The 22,759-nt window shown below is 35.8% G+C and overlaps 1 protein-coding gene across 2 annotated transcripts in view; it reads left to right on the top strand.

Annotated features, from left to right (window-relative positions):
* Positions 1–22,010, top strand: part of LOC138707856 (ubiquitin carboxyl-terminal hydrolase 15-like) — a 136,535-nt gene extending 114,525 nt beyond the window's left edge. For both annotated transcript variants that reach the window (XM_069837842.1, XM_069837841.1), the window contains exons 15-17: positions 4,286–4,539; positions 9,915–10,003; positions 10,254–22,010. In XM_069837842.1, the coding sequence (XP_069693943.1) occupies positions 4,286–4,539; positions 9,915–10,003; positions 10,254–10,322 (412 nt within the window). In that variant the 3' untranslated portion in view covers positions 10,323–22,010. The remainder of the gene's footprint in view (positions 1–4,285; positions 4,540–9,914; positions 10,004–10,253) is intronic.
* Positions 22,011–22,759: the final 749 nt, after the last annotated feature.

Here is a 22,759-nt window from a genome sequence, read left to right as displayed (position 1 = left end):
TTGATATCTTCACCCTCTAATTGTACCTTCTGGAATGCCGCATTCCCACGACAAGTTTGCCTTTGTTTCTCCCCTTTTTACAAGATCAATTATTTTAAGCTTTTCACTCATTACACTACACAAACACACCCCCACAGGAAACAAAACAAGAGGCGCCAAGAACAGCAATGACCAATTCTGAAGAAGACCAATAATAGGTCGAAACATATAGGCCTCAACCAGGTACGATAGAATTTAACACGAGAAAGTCATATAATACATATTCCGAAGTGATTTAGTGTTAAAAGTTGTGTAATCAAGATGTATAAAATAAGACTCAGAATGTGTGACACAGACTAAAACTGAACAACTTAACACTCAGAACATGTAACACAGGCTAATACATGGCACAGTATAACTTTCGCTTTACAAGATTGGGGAAAATTAAAATAAAAACGCATTCATGACTTGTTAAGGTACAAATTGTTTCCCATTTTGCCTGCAAAATCCCTTGGAATGCACTTTTACAATCCCGAAGAAAAGGTCATTGTCCACTAAGGGCTGTGTATATACCTGCTGATGCAGCATGTTATACTGCAGAAACGCTCTGTGCAGTATTATCTTTTACATTGATTTTTTTAAAGATTAATTTCCACAGAATGTATTGTGCATTTTATGTTTTTTACTGGGGAACATACTTTCAACACGTTAAATAAGAATTTGCGGTAAATTGGACCGCGCTATATCGGACTTTTACTGTACTGTTTTTAACTCTACTATCTATTTTTCGATCAACAAATATTTACACATATAAATGTATTTTCCCAACATTCTAAATATTGATTGTGAGGCATGTTATTGTATACCGTATCACAACATTAGGATTAGTTTTATTTGTATTATTCTGCTTTTATGCCGATGGCTGTATCATTTGGTGATCAATTAAAAAACACATCCAGCCACTTTTTGTTTCTGTGAGTGTACAGAGAGTGTTGAGAAAGTTAATAGTGAAGAAGTAATATAATATATCCTTATAGGCTTCTGATTGTATATTCTGTTGTTCATTTCCTTATTTGCTGTCGTTGACTTGTTTTGATTGTACGTGTGTTGTGTTGTTCATTCTGTTATTTGGTGTCAATTAATTTTCTTGTTTATAATACAGTATTTCTATTCTGTATTTCTTTATTTTTCCTTCTCTTTGTGTTCCTTATTTTTCCTATATAGTAACTACTGAATGAGAACCCATTTGTAGTTAATAAATATTCATTCATTCATTCATTCATTCATAGGTTGCTTGATTGTTATTTCTAAGGGTAGAAAAGTGTACGGATATTCTAATATTGGTAGAAAGAATCATAGTTACGAGAGTGTATCAAAAAGTTCCTGTACTAGCTCTGTAGAGCTCCAACAGATGACAGCACAGGGTTGTGCACGCAGCAATAGTAATCTTGATTTGGCAGTGTGCCAAGTGATATCACTGTGTGGAGTTGTTATATTGGTGTTTCTGTGATCATGTGCTTGTGCTAGTCTGCAATTACATGATGGATAGAAATGTGAAACGAGTCAACGTGAAATTCTGCATTAAACTTGGGAAATCATCAGCCACAAAGACATTGGACATGCTTCAGCAAGCTTATGGTGATGAGGCAATGAGTCGTACATAATGTTTCGAGTGGCACAGTTACTTCAAAAGCTGAAGAATGTCCCTAAGAGACGACGAGCGATCTGGACTAACTTCCAGTAGCATCACCCACGAAAACGAACGAATTCGGCAACTTGTGCATGAGGATCATTGGAGGACGATCAATGATATTGCTGACATTGTTGGTGTGTCGTATGGGTCAGTGCAAATGATCCTAAAGTCTGAATTGAACATGTGACATGTCACTGCCAAGTTTGTCCCCCTGCAATGGATGAGCCATCATTCATGTCAAGGATCATCACCGATTTCGAGTCTTGGTGGCAGTCGTCGCAGTGGAAGAGCTCATCATCTCCACGACCGAAGGAGACGAAAATGAGCCGCAGCTCAATGAAGAGCATGCTCATATTCTTTTTCGACATCCGGAGCATTGTTAATCGCGAATTTGTCCCCCAGGGCCAGACTGTCAACAGAGAATTTTACTACGAAGTTCTGAGACATTTGAGGGAGGACATTCGGCAAAAGCAACTGGATCTGTGGTGTGCAAAGAATTGGATTCCCAACAATGACAATGCACCCTGTCACCGAGCACTCCTCATTCGTGAGTTTCTCGCCAACAGCAACATGTTATCGCATCCACACCCACCATACTCGCCAGATTTTCGTAGCTCCAGTGAACTTCTTCCTTTTCCAGAAGATGAAGATGCAGTTGAAAGGTAGCCATTTTCACACCATTGCCAAGATTCAGCGTGAATCACAGAAGGTAATGGACGTGTTTACAAAGAATGACTTCGAGGTCGCATTCCAGATGTGGTAGGAACACTGGGACCAGTGCTTTGGTGTTCAAACTTCGTAGCAGGTGCCAAAGTGATTTAGGCCTAAAAATTCGACAAAATGCTCAAAAAACGAAGAAAACATGAGGAATATGACAAAAAATTACCTAAAAGGCAAAAAAAAAAAGTACAAAAAGAAATGATCTAATAAAACTGTTGCAATCAACTCCATTAATTACAAAACATATAATATGTAAAGTGGAAATGTCTGTGTCCTACCATTATAAAGATATAACCCTAGTCATAAGGAATAGAGTACCATGCTGTGTAAGCCAGGTTGTCATATCTGCTGTTTTGGTTGAGGAGATTGGTGCGAGATTAAGTTGGACATTGTGGTATGGAGCACTATCACTAATCGGGGCGGATTTAGGGTGCAGGTTAGGTATATAGTTTTCAGCCACTTCTCATAATTCACAAAATTCATATCGTTATGATAATCTCCAGATATAGCACCACACATAAACATGAGAAGAATGTACGGTATAAAACAGTCTTACTACCTGCATGTACAATTATAGTTTATGGGCCTTAGAAACTAGAGTTGAGAGACCTGTGTTCGTGTTCACTCAAAGCGTGTTCCTTGGTATGTCTCATCCATATACTTGATTGATTGCCCAATATCTGTACATTCTTAGGCTATGTAAATATGAGAACATGTTCTTTAGTATGTATTCTAGTGACATAGATCTTATCCATATACTGTAAATGATTGATCATCCTTCATGTCTACATTCTTAGACTACATAAATATGAGAGAAGCAAAATTCGAACTTGAGTCAGACTCTTTTTCCATGTTGGTCTTTTCGCCATCTATTTTGTAGAATTCATTCACTGTTCTATGAATTACATATTTATTAAAATCATCTACATCTTTTTTGTTTCCATTCTAGGTCCATATTTTATGTGGAGTACCAAATTGTTTTCTTTTTGTGGTACATTTTCCCCTTCATTTATAATATTAATGCTGCTAACTGAAATATTTAGGAACATTACTATGATCATGTTTTAAATATCTACATATATACATTATGTACAGTTTCCCTATTCTGACTATGAAGCACTTTACAACCATTCAACACGATTACTGCACAACTCGGAGGTCAACTGTTTGCAGATGACATGTACAACATGCTGAATAACCGCATCATGAGGAAAGAAGGAGAAATTATGTGATTACAATGACGTGGCTTCTTGCTACTGCGTATCTCAATGTTTGGTTCAGGTCCCACCTTCCCAGCTGTAACACCAGAAAAGAGCTATCCATTAGGAAAAGGGAATGGATTCCTTTGCAGAGCACATCATAGAGGGGGTTTTTTGTTTTACTTGTAATTCAGTTTGATCCTACTTGTAAGTGTGGAAAGGTCCCTCTGTGTGGCACTCCCAGCTGTAGAGAAGGCTTAATGTGCCTTTGAATTTTTCCTACCACTGTGTCATACAGCCCTAGGCACAATGCTTTCGACTTCATCTTGGGTAGTTTAGAGCCACATTCACCAGCATGTGAGGGTCATTCTGTCAGGTTCCCTCTCTCCACATGTATCCACCCTTTACTTATTCCTAATTCTCGGACGAGGGGTTGTGTTTATGAAGGGCAACTTTTCAATAAAAGCATTGTTTTCATGTTAATAAATACCGTATCTAATCTTAACTACATAAATTTGAATGATGTGTGACTGAATTTTATCAGAAGTAGTGAATAGACTTTGGACATGCTTTTAGAATTATTTGCGACAATGAATAATACTATCCATAATTATGTGAACAGTAAGTAATTAACATACTACTGTATTGTCATTGTACTGTAATAATATTGTTTTTTTTTTTTATTTATTTAAAGGTACTGCCCGACATGCAAAAAGCATCAGCAAGCAACCAAAAAATTCGATTTGTGGAGCTTACCTAAAATTCTTATTATCCACCTCAAAAGGTTTGTGTACAACAGATATCGTCGAGAGAAAGTAGACCGTACAGTTCTGTATCCAATGAGAGGTTTGAACATGTCTGAGTTCGTTCTCAACAAAACCCACCCAGAAGCTATGTATGATCTGATAGGTGTGTGCAATCACTTTGGAGGACTTGGTGGAGGTCACTGTAAGTATTGCTGCCATTAAGTTTTCGAAATATTTTCTCCTCAGATTGTAATTTTGATGGAAGTTTTTAAATTTTTTATTTTGGGATTAAAGTAGAGCTGCTTTGTTAAGAAATACAGAGCGATCAGATGAGGTGTGGACAAGAGTGATGGGGTTTACACTGTGCGCTTCTGACACTCAGAGTGGGGAACAGTGGGCTGGCAGAGGTGATGATGTAAGCATGTTCGTGTTCGTCCTGTCTCGTGTCAAGTTTAATGAATCAGTCTCCAAGTGACTCTCCATTCATACCACACGTTTCTTTCTTTCTTTTCTGAAATTCTATTTAATATATTTTATGTTAAACTCAATTGATTAGACTAATAAAATTGGCAATAACTATTTGTGAATAAACGAATATTTCTAGGAGAACTATAATTGTTTACATTAGCTACTGAAAAACTTTACTTTTGCTGTAGATTCGCAGTAATTAAACTTAATGACATTAATTTGATCAATAACATAAAACTAACATGCTCTTCCATAAATGCTATGAATCTCAAATGTAGAAAAAAATCTGTCGGCTAAAGTAGTATTTCAAGCAAAAAAAAAAAAACAGAGACAGTCAAAAAATGAGAGAATAAACAAAGAATTACACACTTATTAAAAAAATACTCGGATTCGAACCACTACTTGATCTGAATAAAGGAATGCTGAGCAGAAAGTATATGTCTGTGCCACAGCACATATACAACCTGGACGGTAACAATCAGAGGTAATCGGAGGTCTCCGATTGAAAGTGCGCAAACAACTGCTCCTGAGAAAACCTAATCACTATTTACAACTCCTCAAAGGTATTGCAAAAAAGAAGAAAGCTACAGCACAAGCATTGTCGATAGGCCTGTCCACAGCTGTGGAGTAGTGGTTAGCGCATCTGACTGCGAAACCAGGTGGCCAGGGTTCGATTCCCAGTCAGGGCAAGTTACCTGGTTGAGGTTTTTTCCGGGGTTTTCCCTCAACCCAATATGAGCAAATGCTGGGTAACTTTCGGTGCTGGACTCTGGACTCATTTCACTGGCATTATCACCTTCATCTCATTCAGACGCTAAATAACCTAAGATGTTGATAAAGCATCGTAAAATAACCTACTAAAATAAAATAAAAATCGATAGGCCTATTGACGAAATACATTATCGAAAAAATTGTACACAAGGAATTACATCTAACCAGGCCGCTGTAACCTTGCAACACTCCATTGATGCTTTTTTATTTCGAATTTGCACAATGTTAAAGCCATGGTCTCCATACTATTTGAGTTAATTAATCAGACATTTTCGGAACGGCTCATAGATGAAATGATGATGCTGCCTAAGCAGAAAACCACCTCGACAACTTGTCAAGGAGCATTTCAGTCCTTGAAGACATTAGCAGAAAATGAAAGTATGGATTCTCTTCCATTCTTCGTCGTCTTCTATCATCACCAACAATGAAGGTAACCTACAAATTTTTTAGCAGAATTTCGGTGGAAATTCAGCTCAGTAACATGACAGCTACTTGGCATTCAAGATTATTTGTGATTTGATTTACATTTTTTCTGTTATTTCAAATTTACATTTACTTGTTTTTGTACATCCGTGTTACAATAAAAACTTATAATGAAAATGAATGACACTCATTTCAATTAAGCACCTGGTTTATTTTCATATAATTTTAATCTACCTACAATGGGCATACTCCCATTTCGTCGTCCATAAAGTCATATAGAGTGGAAAACTCTCCTAATCATCCTATCTTTTCAAATAGGATGAACTCACTCTTTCTTTCTTCCTCCTCTTCATCCAAGATTATAGTTATTCTTGACAGTTCACCATCACTAAAATTCACCATAGTGAATAATTTGATGGAATACTTGACTACAAAGTAGGCCTACTGCATAGAACTGAAATGTGAGAAGAGACGTGAAAAAAATGATTTCGGAAAGGACGGATATGGAAACAGAAAGCACTGCCATGTCTCGAGATGCGTGAATCGACCTTTAACCAGCAGGAATTATGATTTCGCATTCTTCCAAGAAGACTCAGTTACAGCTTATACAGCCGATATTTCGATACGAGCAATTGGACATGTGCTCCAGCAGGACAGAATTATTAATAGGAACTTGTGACTCCTGAATTCCCCGACGTAACCCCCTGAGACTTCCATCTCTAGAGTACATTAAAAAATGCTGTATACAAGACAAACTCACGCACTCTGGAAGAACTGAAATGTAATATATGTCACGAAATTAACAGCATTAATCTACCATGACTACAGCTAATTATGGGACATTTCATAAAGAGGTGCCAAAAGTGTGTGGACAATGAAGGTGGTCAGTTTCAGCACCTCCATCAATAAAGTTGGTAAGAAAGACACTTTTTAAAATAGTTACGAAACTTATATGGTTGTATCACCATGATTCTACACTGTCTGTTCCCTGCCACGAGTGCATCAGCAGTGCACAGTGAAAACTCCGTTGCTCCTGTTAACACCTCAACTGATTGCTCTGTATTATGGTGAGGTAGTTGCTTACACAACACAGTGACACTAATACATTCCATAATAATCTCTTGGTGTATACAGAAGTGTTCATTGTGCGATATTTGTGTTTATGTGCACTTGCATGAAAAATGTTAAAAATGTTAGTTTTATTTAACGACGCTCGCAACTGCCAAGGTTATATCAGCGTCGCTGGTGTGCTGCAGTTTTGTCCTGCAGGAGTTCTTTTACATGCCAGTAAATCTACTGACATGAGTCTGTCACATTAAAGCCATCAATCTGGCCCGGGATCAAACCCGCAACCTCGGGCACAGAAGGCCAGCGCTATACCAACTGCGCCAACCAGGCCAACTGCATTAAAATCTACCATTACTTAAAAATGAACTCTTCAGTGATAACTTTACTTAGTCTTTCATTGTGTTTACTATAAAGAGAAAGAAAAGAACTCTGAAGGTGCAAAATATTGATTTTAAAATTTACATAGACATACATGTTTTCAGCTTTTCTAGTAGCAAATAAGTATTTTTATGGCAGATGTATCCTTCCTGCCTGTGTGCAACAGTTATTCCCAAACTGTTAGATTTTGTTCATATTCATTATTTACTAGTCAATTACATGAGATTCATGCGCGTGATATGGAATCATTTTATTAAAACTGTTAGTTTTTATTTGCAAAATTGATACAAATCAAAATATTCAAAATAATTTTTTGTGCAATACAAAATAACAGTGCAGACCTATGTCTCCATAATCAATGGTTCTTTCGCAGAAATTAAATATCTGCTCTAGAGATAGATCAACAAGTGGCATATCAGTATCTCTTTCTTTGAAGGTTTTCCACCTGTTTCAAAATGCTTTTGGAAGGGAGGGGGGTCTGTGACTTAAGTTAATGGCAGGCAAAATAAAAACCAGTTTCTTATTTTGAAAAATGATAATACAGTAAAATTGCATTTATATGTTTCTCACATGTACGTTTCTTTCTGAAGTTCCAGCAAAATTCCTATAATTTTCATGTTAATTTATTTCAGTTATATTTTGTCACACTTATGCAATCATATTTTAAACCACGAAAGATACAAAACTTCATTTATACATTCTAATTAAATTTTGCCATAAAAATGTAAGAAAGCAAAAATACTGTATTTATGACATCGAATATAATACATACACCAATTTTTTATCCTATAATCCAGGAAAAACACTGTCGAATATAATACGCACCTGTGCTATAAACCACTCAAGATTAAAATTATATTACCAAGATACGTTCTAAAGACACTCTCTGACCTCTAGCTATACATCACATTCATTCTCACTTGCAGTATCAGAACTGGAACTTTCGGTCAACAGGTGTGGATTGGTGTCTCTACATTGATTGGCAATGACTAATGTCATGCTATTCTCTCGTCAGTAATTATTGGTAAATTCTCTTGGTTTAATTAAAGATTTGTATTCATAAATCTCACAATAAAAGAAAAAAAAAATGTTAAGTCATTCTAATAGTTAAAAATATTCTAATTAGTGATTGTTGTCAAAAATGAACAACAAATTACGAATGAAAAGTGCCCAAAGGATGAGAAAACACGAACTCTTAGTGGCTGTTTCTGTCAGTTGTTTCCCAATAATACGTAACATAAATAGAGCATTAATTTTAATTTGTTTGAGTTTAAGTGTTAGAGTACGAGGTTTTCAAGATGACATTTTGTCAAAGTGTGGGTATTATAATCACGTAAATACAGTACAATATGTGTTTATTGTTAAGATGTGGCCTGCTTTGAAATTCCTGGAAATTCGAAGCTTCCCATTCTTGTCTCTGCACATGCTAGCTTCAGTAAATCGGTTTTGCACCAGTGGGAGAATCAATTCAGAGAGGGAAGAGAAATATGTGCAGAGGGAAGAAATGGAACTTTCTAAACAATGAAAATCCAGGTCCAAAGTTGTGACTGCACTGAATACAGCTACCCTAACACCCCTCCAAACTGAAAATATTTTGACATTCGACTCAACCTCATATGACGAGAAGGTTGCCAGAATTCCAATGAGTGGAAGAAAGAGGAAGTGTGTTTGTAAGTGACATTTTTTTTTTTATAATCACATGTTGTTAATTATTAATGTTATTTCAGATGTAATTAAATATCATTTCAGTTATACATATTTTCTTCAGACCTGCTTAAAAACATGTAAATGAAATTTTACTGTACTAAAGTTGAGGACAAGAAAGCAGCATTCCACCACTTTTATTATAGGAATATTAAATTTTCACTCCACATTTTCCATATCTCAGTGATAATTTTTCTTCAGTGATGTGCGTTAATCTGTCTTCCCTTGATGCTGATGTTGACAGATTTATTGATGTTGAATATTTCGCTACTTAAGACAATTGCAGACAGTGTACCTTTGATGTAGTCTTAGCATTTACTAATTCATAACGAGGTCATCATCCCAGAATGATGTACCAAAAAATTTTGCGTTATTTAAATATTTTAATAGAATCTATTTATGTTTGAAAACAATCGTTCGAAAATTACAATGGACATGAGAAAGAATAAAAGGAAGTACCTTGTTGTGTAGGTGAGGATAGGAAAAATCATTTCATATTTGTAGGACTCCAATGTAAACTTGCAGCTTTGTTGATATGCCCTTCTGGTATGAGGCTCTTGATAAGGTCAGGATTGGTTCCTAACATGATTAACATTTTTTCCTCCAATGTGTATATACTAACGAAATATTCAAAATGTTTACTTTCATACAATTTCCCTGTATGGTAATCATTTCATAACATGTGAATAATAAGTATGATAAGAGTTCATGAAATTTACTTCACACTGTTTTTCTGTTTCCAATGTTGGGTTATCACTTTTTCAGATACGGCGTCCTGTCAGAATCAGAATGATCAGAAATGGTATTTGTTTGATGACAACAGTGTGTCAGAACTAAGTGAACATGCAGTTGTGGTAAATATATGATCTTACAATTAATAAATTTATAAAGATCTTAACTACCTGTTAGTCTTAGTTTCTATCCAGATATAAAAATTCTTTAATTTCGTATGTTTTTTGCCTGCTTTTATCATAATGTGCGTTATAATAGTTACCATATTTTTATAATATAATAAAGTTAGAATTATTGCCTTATGAACACGTGATTGATATTGCATATTTTGCCTTCCATTTTAAGTTACATATTGATGTGTTTATTTTGCAGTCAAGTGCAGCATACGTCTTGTTTTATATGAGACGTAATTCCTATGACGAGAAGATGGAACTAAACTAGCGACAACTTTCAGTAAGACAGCCACCAACGTGTGCCTAGCAAGCATATAAACGCATTATGGTACCTTTAGCAGCTTTTCCATACACTCATGAGAAGACCTCGGAAATTTAGGTGGCTGCCTGTAAGGGCGCAAGCTCCATCATTACACAAATCACTAACGTACCCTTTATCTTTTACATAAATATTCAGAGAGTGAAATATGTCTTCAAAAAAAACAAAATATCGTCATGTATGTCATCATGATGTGCATATCTAACGTGGCATATTAACTGTGCGTCATTTGTAACATAAGTAGTTTCGTCTATTTGTAACACATAATAAGGACTCTTCTTAAGTCTTTTGATTGACTGAGTGAGATTCCACATTACCTGCCATATCGTTAATTCTGCAACTGACAGTGTCATTTGAAAGAGCAATCAAATCAATATCTTTTAGTAACTTGTTGCCAAACATAGTTTTCACCACATCTTTTATTGCTAGAAGAAGTAAATTCTCCCCAATAGAATGAGGTTTTCCTCATTTGAGGACAGTGGGTTCTAAGACTACTTTTATGACACATACTAGCGTAAATTGGTACAGACATTTATTACAGTATAACTGATGAGCAAGACTCTTATACAACAGCAATACTATGTTTTTAACTGTCTTTTGTGCAATTTGGCGCTACTAACTGTTAAATTTTACATTTTTTCGGAAATGAAAGACAGGAAAACATTGATCGCACAATGTAGTGTTACATTTCACACAATATGTGTGGAGCTTCGATTTACAGCCTTCCTTCTGACATCATCTCTGTTGATCTCAGTCCTAAGAAAGTGATGTTTGCCATTGTATCTCACATCCTTGATCGTAGCTGCCACCTCAACTTTTTGAATTATTGTACATGATGTGATAGATGGTGGTTTTGACTTGATGAACGAAACTGCAATATCTCTTCGAAAATTCAACAAGGACAGTGAATCATTAGGAAGAACCCTCTAAGAGAGACACAAGGTGTTTACTACAGCCATATCAAGGATTCTCGTGAGGACCGGCAATACCACTCTCTACCTCGAATATTGTCATTCCACTTCAAAACTAAAAGTTCATTAGTATAGTCAAATCTGAAATCACAAGTTCCCTTTCTTTTCTTCTGAAGCTCTTTATTGCTCTCTAGAGGATATTTCTTCATTCTGTTTTCACTAACCGTTCCTCTGCCCTTGAAACCTATTGAGCGAAGCTCACACATGAGTTAGAAAATTTTCAAAATTACTTTACGACCATTTCATTCACTGATAAATGCTTTTCAGAAGTTTCAGACATTTACTATTTCTATCAATGGACGGACTTTGAAATCCTTGTCAGGATTTTGAGCCTCTAACAGTACAATATCATTCAAATGCAGATACGATTTCATCTTCTGGAAGAATATGTATGCGCACCACTTGGCTCCAGTATGACTTTTCTTTCGTTTAGCAGTCAATGCTTCGGCAATGCCACTATTACATAAAAATTTTGAATTGTTTCTGTAACACACAGTACTACACGTTGTCACTGGACCTTGCATGAATGATTGCTAGCCAACACTAAAGTAACTCTAGCACTGTTACAGATGCAAAGTCAGGACATATCGCGGGTGCTCGTGTAAAGGGTGTTAAGTACGATTTCGATAAACTGGGATAAGTACAGATTTCAACTCTCCAGAATTATTTTTTTCTTGTGTTAAAGGGGTTAAATCATTCTTGCATCCATGATGCAGCTATAGTACTCCGTATTTTGTGACAAAGGTGTTTTGCTCAGTGCCAAAACAGAGAAGTTTACGTACCTTACAATTTGACTTAACCCCCTTTACACGAGCACCCGTGATATATTGCTGACTAATAAATATTTTTTTTTAGTACCTATGTATATCATATTACTCTGTAACATAAGTTCTGAATCACCATCTATAATATATGAAATCAGTGGCAACAATCAAAACAAATAATAAAACAAATATTATAAATTCACTACTCCAATGGCAATATTAGCATCAAAAGAAATCCATTGTAGTTCAGGTACCCACTGTCCTCAATTGATGACAGCTATTTTTATACCAGTAAAACAGGCCCTGAAATATTTTTTTCGCGATTATTTGTACATTAGCTTTATCTGTAACTCATACTGTTCAAATTTATAGATCAACTGTGAAATTACAGCACACCTTGTATTTTATATAATATTTTGTTGATTACTGTATTATTTACTTACTGGCTTTTAAGGAACCCGGAGGTTCATTGCCACACTCACATAAGCCCGCCATTGGTCCCTATCCTGAGCAAGATTAATCCAGTCTCTATCATCATATCTCACCTCCCTCAAATTCATTTTAATATTATCTTCCCATCTACATCTCGGCCTCTCCAAAGGTCTTCTTCCTTCCGGCCTCCCAACTAACACTATATGCAATTCTGGATTAGCCCACACGTGCTACATGCCCTGCCCATCTCAAACGAAATTTACAGTGTATTGAAAATCGGCTTTACTTTGTAGTTGCGTTAAATAATGCGAAAAAATTTAAATAAATTACATGATTAATCCAGTCTCTATCATCATATCTCACCTCCCTCAAATCCATTTTAATATTACCTTCCCATCTACATCTTGGCCTCCCCAAAGGTCTTCTTCCCTCTGCCCTCCCAACTAACACTCTATATGCATTTCTGGATAAGCCCACATGTGCTACATGCCCTGGCCATCTCAAATGAAATTTTCAGTGTATTGAAAATCGGCTTTACTGTATAGTTGCGTTAAATAATGCGAAAAAATTTAAATAAATTACATGATTAATCCAGTCTCTATCATCATGTCTCAGCCTCCCCAAAGGTCTTCTTCCCTCCGGCTTCCCAACTAACACTCTATATGCATTTCTGGATTCGCCCACACATGCTACATGCCCTGCCCATCTCAAACGAAATTTTCAATGTTTTGAAAATCGGCTTTACTGTGTAGTTGCGTTAAATAATGCGAACAAATTTTAATAAATTACATGATTAATCCAGTGTCTATCATATGTCTCAGCCTCCCCAAAGGTCTTCTTCCCTCCGGCCTCCCAACTAACACTCTATATGCATTTCTGGATTCGCCCACACGTGTTACATGCCCTGCCCATCTCAAACGTGATTTTCAACATTTTGGAAATCGGATTTACTGTGTAGTTGCACTAAATAATACAAAAAAATTTAAATAAATTACATGAAAATATAACTTACTTGCTTTTAAGGAACCCGGAGGTTCATTGCCACCCTCACATAAGCCCGCCATTGGTCCCTATCCTGAGCAAGATTAGTCCAGTCTCTATCATCATATCTCACCTCCCTCAAATCCATTTTAATATTATCTTCCCATCTACATCTCGGCCTCCCGAAAGGTCTTCTTCCCTCTGCCCTCCCAACTAATACTCTATATGCATTTCTGGATTAGCCCACATGTGCTACATGCCCTGCGCATCTCAAACGAAATTTTCAGTGTATTGAAAATCGGCTTTACTGTGTAGTTGCGTTAAATAATGCGAAAAAATTTAAATAAATGACATGATTAATCCAGTCTCTATCATCATATCTCACCTCCCTCAACTCCATTTTAATATTATCTTCCCATCTACATCTCTGCCCCCCCCCCCCAAAGGTCTTCTTCCCTCTGGCCTCCCAACTAACACTCTATATGCATTTCTGGATTAGCCCAGACGTGCTACATGCCCTGCCCATCTCAAACGAATTTTTCTACATTTTGGAAATCGGTTTTACTGTGTAGTTGCATTAAATAATACGAAAAAATTTAAATAAATTACATGAAAACATAACTTACTTACTTGCTTTTAAGGAACCTGGAGGTTCATTGCCACCCTCACATAAGCCCGCCATTGGTCCCTATCCTGAGCAAGATTAATCCAGTCTCTGTCATCATATCTCACCTCCCTCAAATCCATTTTAATATTATCTTCCCATCTACATCACGGCCTCCCCAAAGATCTTCTTCCCTCCATCCTCCCAACTAACACTCTATATGCATTTCTGGATTCGCCCACACATGCTACATGCCTTGCCCATCTCAAACATAAATTTCAGCGATTGAAAATCAGTTTTACTGTGTTGTTGCGTTAAATAATACGAAATAAATTTAAATAAATTACATGATTAATCCAGTCTCTATCATCATATCTCACCTCCCTCAAATCCATTTTAATATTATCTTCCCATCTATGTCACGGCCTCCCCAAAGGTCTTCTTTCCTCTGGCCTCCCAACTAACACACTATATGCATTTCTGGATACACTCATACATGCTACATGCCCTGCCCATCTCAAACGTCTGGATTTAATGTTCCTAATTATGTCAGGCTAAGAATACAATGCGTGCAATTCTGTGTTGTGTAACTTTCTCCATTCTCCTGTAACTTCATCCCTCTTAGCCCCAAATATTTTCCTAAGCACCTTATTCTCAAACACGACGATTATATTCCAAGATGAAAGAACAGTTGGAAGAAGAGCAGTTTAGTTTCAGGAATGGAAAATGCATAAGAGATTCAATTGGACTGCTAAGAAAAATTGGCAAAAGATACCCAGAGAAGAATAAAGAAGTGTATGTAGTATTTGTGGACCTAGAAAAGGCTTTTGATAGAGTGGATTGGAAACCTAAAGAAAATAGGTGTGGATTGGAAAGGAAGAAGGCTGTTCAGTAATCTTTATATTATGAAATGAGTCAAAGTCGGGATATGAGAAGAAATGTCAGAAGGAAGTGAAATTGGGAGAGGAGTACGTCAAGAATGCCCTTTATCATCTACACTGTTCAACATCTACTTGGAGGATTTACTAAAGAATCTGTTTTCAGAACATTGGAGGAGTGATAGTAGAAGGAAGAAGAATAAAGTGTATAAGATATGCTGCTGATATGGCGATAAGCAGAAGAGGAGATGATACTAAGGGATGTGCTACTGGAGCTAAATGACAGCTGTAAGCAATATGGGATGAAGATAAATGCAAATAAGACGAAGACCGTGGTCATAGGAAGAAAAATAAAGAAGGTAAACTTGCGAATTCTAAATGAGGCAGTAGAGCAAGTGGATAGCTTCTAATACTTCAGGTGTACTATGAACAGTAACATGAGTTGCTACCAGAAAGTCCAAAGGAGAATAGCAGGAGGACACTTTTAATAGAAAAAAGGAGCATCTTCTGCGGGCCTCTGGATAAAGAACTAAGAAAGAGACTAGTGAAGTGCTTTGTGTGGAGTGTAGCATTGTACGGGGGCAGAAACATGAACATTACAATAAAGTGAATAGGATTTGAAATGTGGATGTGGGGAAGAATGGAACATATGAAGTGGACAGACAGAATAAGAATTGAAGTTGTGTTGGAAAGAATGATGCTGAAACTAATCAGGAAGAGGAAAAGGAATTGGTTGGGTCACTGGCTGAGAAGAAACTGCTTACTGAAGGATGCACTGGAAGGAATGGTGAACGGGAGAAGAATTTGGGGAAGAAGAAGATATCAGATGATAGACGACATTAAGATATATGGATCATATGAGGAGACAAAGAGGAAGGCAGAAAATAGGAAAGATTGGAGAAAGCTGGGTTTGCAGTGAAAGACCTGTCCTTGGACAGAACACTGAATGAATGGATTATGAATAGCCAATATTATTTGGATTATGTCTTATTTAAATCGCAGCATGCAGTCAATAAAAATAATATCTGGTGAAATCTATTGAATGTGAATTCTGACAAAAACTTTCTATTTTTATTTTCTATGAAATTTTCAGCTGAATGTCTCAACACAGATTACACAGTTGGCTTTTAGAAAGTTTGGCTTATACAGTATGGTATCCATTTTATGTGAACAATTTTAACTTGTTTATTTTTTGTTATATCTTTAATTCAATTAGAATTACATTTACATTTTTAATTCTACCTGTGGACCACCTGTCCCATCTTCACGGACCACAGGTTGAGAAATGCTGGCTTAGAACAATGTCTTCAATTCCTTAAAATGTTCATTGTAATATTCTATGGCCCAAAGGCAAGTTCCCCAACGGGTAAGGGTGGGTTGTGGTGGTAGTTGTACATCCAGAAGTTTCTCTCGATATAACTGAATTCTTGTAGGCGCCTTCACAAAAATTTTTTTAATTGTGGAAACAAGCTTATTCACTGTAGAAAATTCAAGATGTATCTTCTCAGTTACATGATTCAGGGTATGGGCAAGACAAGTGACATGGAGCAAAGCAGGATAAAATACCCAACAATTTGACAGCAGCAAGCATGTAGGAGTTCACATCAGTGTATATTACAAGTACTTTGAGGCCATTATTAACAAACTGGGCAACTGTCTCCTGAAGCTTTCTGCTGCAGATAAGTAAGGTGTAGATGGTGCGTCAGAATTCAATTTTCCGACAATAAAATAATCTATGTAACGACAAAGTCAGTGGTCTCATCAACAGAGTTCCAATTGTATGAATCACCTATAGCTTCCCTTATCCTGCTCAATGTACCGTCATACATATTATCTAAGTTATTTCTTAGTGTAGATTCCATTGGAATGTTGCGATGACAGTATTTCTGAATTGGCAGTTTTCAGGTGTATTGAAGGGTATGTTTGCCACAATAAGGATTTGACACAAATCTGAATGGAATTCATTTTTTTCTGTCGCTTTTGAAATCTGGTTAGTTAATAGTGACTGTTTGAAACACGATTTTCTTTGTGCATTTTCCTGATGTTTAGCCCCTTTAATGTGTTGACTTAAATGTGATTTCTGTTCAAAGTTTACCTAAAACAATAGACTACAATTAGTTTAATTAAATACCTGTGATGAAACTATTTGGACAATTTTGTGAACTTTAATAGAACTCTAATGCCTATTAATGTATATGTGAGAATTCACAATCTTAATCCCATCACACCATCACCCAATTTAAACTTAGGAGAGAAAGTTAAGTGCTTCATACTAGTGGCTGTATATAGATCTGGTAAACCTACAAGCACCATAATTCCACTACTAAGGTGTTGCTAACATAATAGTGAAAATTCATGAAAAATTTAAATATTTACTAACCTCTTTGTTACATATGTCACAAGAGGCAATCCTGCTGTCTGTAGAGAAACTGGGAAATTCTTGTATCCACTGTCGAATTAATGACGACTTGGCTGCCAATATTTTCGGCATACTGGCACTTTCTACAACAAACTCTCACTGTGAAGTCCTCTACTAAAATGGATGCAAGACTTCAAATAAATCCACTTCAAAAGCTTTTCCACTCCTAATGTTAACTGTAGGAGTTTAACAACGTAACATGGACCACTCTTTAAAGATAATGTCCGGCACTTCCGAGGCGTGTTATTTTACTGTTTCTAGATTTTTGTTCGCCATCTGCATCAACTGCCATCTGTGCCGTTTACTGTAGCTTGGAGTTGGAGTGCAAAACAGACTTTGAGGACTGTGGAATTTGAATAATTACTGTTGTTAAAAAGTGTTTATTTATTTTTATGAAGTAGAACTGCGTTTTTGTTCAATATATGTAAAATAGGTAAAAATAGGTTCTAATATAAATTTAGGTATTTTTAGGTACTATAATTTTACCAAATTTGGCCATATAATTCCATAAATCGTGTATATAATAATTTATTTTCATGTATTTCATGAGGAACAGAAGAGGTTTTTACCTAAAATCCGAGGTCTGCTCATGAGACACTTTGCTGTGATATGAAATTTCAGTATTGTACAGACCCTTCCACATTGTGACTGATAATGCTCATCACTTAAGTTAGGTAGCAGTGTGAGACTGCACCAAGAAGTGGCAGGGTCGATTTTGTAATAGATAGGAATTGAATGTAATTCAGCTTAAGAGCTTGTGTGTCCGTAAGTTATAGCTGACTGAGATGGTGCAAACTCTTCCATAAGTTCTGAAAGTGGATGAAACTAATTTTAAATTTGGACATAGTACTCCATACAAGGGCTGTGGGATAATGCAGTGCAGATAATGGAAAGACATTTACTAACCTCTCAGGCCTCTCCCGATAAGGTGCCTGCCGCAATGCTCCCTGTTGCCCGTCCAATAATCAAAGCATCATAATGTCCGTATCACTTTGATTATATATTACATTGAGTGTGTTGAGATTCCACCTTGGTATTGTTGAAACTGCTTTTTCTGTATTACCAGTGTAATTAAGCAAGTGGTACTTAATATGAATAGCAATTGTATTGTGCATTTGAGAAAGGAACTAAGCCTGAAATTGTTACTTTTCAGGAGAGCAGAAAAACTTCTTTACTCTTACCTGTTTCAATGAATATCACATAGTGTGATAGGCCTGTTGCTATGGTAACAATGGCTGAGTTGCTAATGTTACAGTTCCCATGTGGTGAGTGCTCAATAGCTCTCTTGGCGCCATTTATTGTGCACACAATGTCAGCTATTAATACGTTTCTCTGTTGACTTTTGTATTGTTTTTTATACCTTCGCTTCAATTTTATTGTCAATAAATGTTTTAATGTCAGCTGGTAGCTCACATCAGCTTGATCGCGTGGTCACCCAAATTGGCAAAGTAGTGCTGTAGTTCCAAGCACGGCCATTTAACTGTCGTGTCCCATCTTTCGAAAGAACAGGTATAGTAACTAATTTCCGCATGTGAGAGATCACGCTGCACAAAGATGACAAATCGTGTTACATGTTGCGTATTATGGTGATGTAATATATCTTGCGTTTCTCCGCGAAATTTGACATGGTCTCGAGATCGCAATATTGTGCATCTTCTTAGTTCAAAGATAATAATGGAGAGCAAATAGTTTACCCTTTTAAAGTAAAAGAAAACTATCCATGCAGGAAAATATTGCATTGGGACTGTGATTTCTCAACGGTCGATGTGATAAAACGACAGTTCGAGGAATGATGGAACCGGGAAAACATAGTGTTATTTATATTGGACTATTTCCGGGACCAAAAAGAGCAGACGAAAAAGGCGAGAAAATGTCGATAACGGGAACCTTGCCTTGAGGTTCCACTATATTAAGAATTAAAAAAAAATAAGTACAGTATTCAGTTACATGCATACATAAATCGTACATAAGTATCATTGCATCAGTGTTCAGAAGAAATCGTTACATAGTTCTGGTTTTATTTACGATCATTAGTCGAACAAGTGTGTGTTGACCGTGATATTAGATCAGTATAAGATGTTGAAGCATCTTCGTTCACAACATACTTCAATAGCTTCTTTGTTATCAATCTTCTTGGATCATATAGGAACTCTACCTTCTGGATATGCGTCCATGGAGAACTTTAGGAAATGACCTTTCCCAAGATTAAGTTAAATATATATTTCATAATACTATTAATGAAAGGACGAGTTTCAGCAACACCAGTTTCATATGCACTTTATCTTAATTTCTTCAATGAAGAAGAGGTAAATTTAATCTTTCCATCATGAGGAGTATTCTTTGTTGATGTTTCATCGGATATGGTAAACTTATTAAAAAATGTAGGTCACCATTTGTCAAAGTTTAGTATCATAGTAGAGTCCACTAGCATAGGCTACATGCAACATTTGTTTTGCTATTTACAATAAGTGCCATGTATTCTTCCATGGAGTAAATTCGATCTACCTTTTTAAGTTGCTTAAAGACATCAAAGTCCCTGTCGCAGGGTAGAAAAGAATGACCCCTCTCAGGAAAGTAGTGTGTAATCTCCTTAAATCATTTTGATGTTGTAATGTTTTACTTAATGACGCAACTGCCGAGGTTATATCAGCATCACCAGTGTGCCAGAATTTTGTCCCACAGGAGTTCTTTTACATGCCAATAAATCTACTGACATGAGCCTGTCGCATTTAAGCACACTTAAATACCATCGACCTGGCCCGGAGTCAAACCCACAACCTCGGGCATAGAAGGCCAGCACTATACCAACTGCGCCAACCAGATTGACAAAAAATCGTTTTGATGCTGCCAGACCTAGACTCATTCTTGTCATAGTGTTGCACGGTATAGGTCATTCATTATCTCGTGAAACCAAATGCATTTGTGTACTGTAACTCATAATAAGAACCTTATGATGGGGTAAGTGCATGTTGAAGTGTAGTGAGGGAGGAAAACTTCTCGGTTCACTTTTTCATTTCCCTCATGTGCAGGTAGGATTCACGAGATACCAAATGGCCTATTACTGTCTTTGCGTGCTAAATGTGGCAGAGAATAGAATTAAGTCACCGACTTAGTGTGTTTCTTTGGAACACACTCGATAGCTATTTTTTATTTCTCCCGCAAAGAGAAGGGTGACTTAATTCTTTTCTATACCAAATGATCGGGTTTGGCCATACTAGGTAATTGAGATGAAAAACAAAAAATGACTTTTTTTTTTTACTTAGTTCCTTTCTCAAATACACGATTCAATTATTCTACAGGGTGTCTGACTTAAACAGTTCATTTTGCTTAGGCAGCCCAGTCAAGACACGTGGGAGGTATTTAATGGTTTCATAGGCTGAATCAGGAGTGGATATAACGTTCACTGACATTATTACGTGAATGCTACGAATTTTAGTATTTGTATGACAATTTAATGCAAAACACATGATGTAAATCTGTTATGTTATTTATTTTCTTTCTCTTTTAGAATGTTTATCCCAGTCTTGCATAATGTTTTATAGAGTCATTTGCTCTTCTTATAGTTCCTATAACATCGTTTTCATAATACGCAAGTTATATTCAATCCTTCAAATAATTTGTTTTGTTTCATTCAGAATAAGCAATGTGTCTTTAAAGAACAGACAACTCAGAATTTTAACACAATTTATTAATTTATTTAAATATGTTTTGAATATGTCATGCCTAGTGACACTATCATGAAAACATTAAAACCTGGGCAGACCAAGAAAAAAGTTGAGTCAGACACTCTGTATATTTCAGGGTCTGGCATAGTAATTCAATATTTGCAATTTGTTAAGTCTAATGGATGTGGGAAAATGCTCACTGTGTCTATTTATCATGGAGTTTTGTTTTATTTGACACCAAATATTTTGAAAATGTAGTACATCATGCCATGGATACATTAATTTTTATTTAGTGTAGAAATTCAGGTTCCCTTTCATGGTTAGTAATGTATCTTAGATTTATACTGTACATTTTGAAATACATGATTGAGATGATAAACTCATATCACAATAATTTGCTTTGCATGAAGTCTAAATTGTCTATACTTCTGCTTCTGGACAAGTGTTAGAACTCTATGATCAAACAACATGCACTGTTGATAAAACCTGCTTATACTTAAATCATGTCTAGAGCCTGATATTACTCAGGGATAAAAAAAATTACACATTTGCGTATTTTAAATTTAATTTAATTTATAAGATCCTATACGTTGTCTAGAAATACAATTTGCAAAACATTAGCTCTACACTGTTCGATACATGTCTGTTGGCATGTTTTTATCCAGATCTCATTTATATCTATATTTTTTTCTTTGTGTAATTGAAATTGTTTTGTAAAGATTTTGTAATTTTGCCCAATTAATATACTGTAGTGTGTTTTGTTTGGGAAACCATGCACTTCTTAGGAGAAAGGAAGTAAAACGGTAAAGTGGTTATTAAGTTTAGTAGCATAACAGTATATCATTTTAATTGAGGGCAATCAAAGGTAAATATGTCAAGAGTAAAAAGAATAATTAAATAAAATTTTCTGCTCACAGAAGGTATGCTGTCTGAAAGTGACTAAATCTCTTTAGAGGTATTCCTTTTAATTTTATTTTATCTTCGGTATTTTAACCTAAAATTTTATTTAAGTAATCTGCATTAAATGTAAGAAGAGCCAGAACTATATCGAAACCACTTTTAATCGAATATAAATGTCTCGTCTCCACTGTGAAAAATTAACTAGGTGGCCAAATTCATTTCAAATAATGTAGTTAAGTTGTGTATTTCTTTGTTCAGAAATATTTATAGTTAAATTATAGATGATTTAGAAGATAATGAAGTGAATTTATGGCTACAATTACATTTGTAAGAACTTATATTCTCTCTGCAATGTTGATAAATAGTAGGTGAGTACAGATGTGGATGAAAATGTGGTTTCTTTTATTTTGTCATTACTGTTTATTAATTAATTAATATATAAATAGAAATAACCCAATAAAAAAAAAACAGAAAGGAATAAACAGTAGTTGAAGTGGAGTAAAGAATACCAATGTGTTGATTAACTTCAGGATTTTATTACAATTTTCGATATACATATTATTTCCGTCAAAGAAGGAGTGGGCTATATTTGAAGTATTTCTTGGAGATAGAATGTGTTAACGATTTATTATAAAATCTTGCAGTGGAGCATATAAAAGTCTTTCTTGATCAATTATAACGTAATTATTTCAGTGCACTTGCAGTTCTTCGTATTAATTTGGAAATATCTTTAGTGTTGTTGCTTTGTAAATTAGCAAAGTTAAGAATTGTT

The sequence above is a fragment of the Periplaneta americana genome, chromosome 10 (genome assembly GCF_040183065.1).
Source record: "Periplaneta americana isolate PAMFEO1 chromosome 10, P.americana_PAMFEO1_priV1, whole genome shotgun sequence".
NCBI lineage: Eukaryota > Metazoa > Arthropoda > Insecta > Blattodea > Blattidae > Periplaneta > Periplaneta americana.
This window is presented reverse-complemented; position numbering and strand designations above follow the sequence as displayed.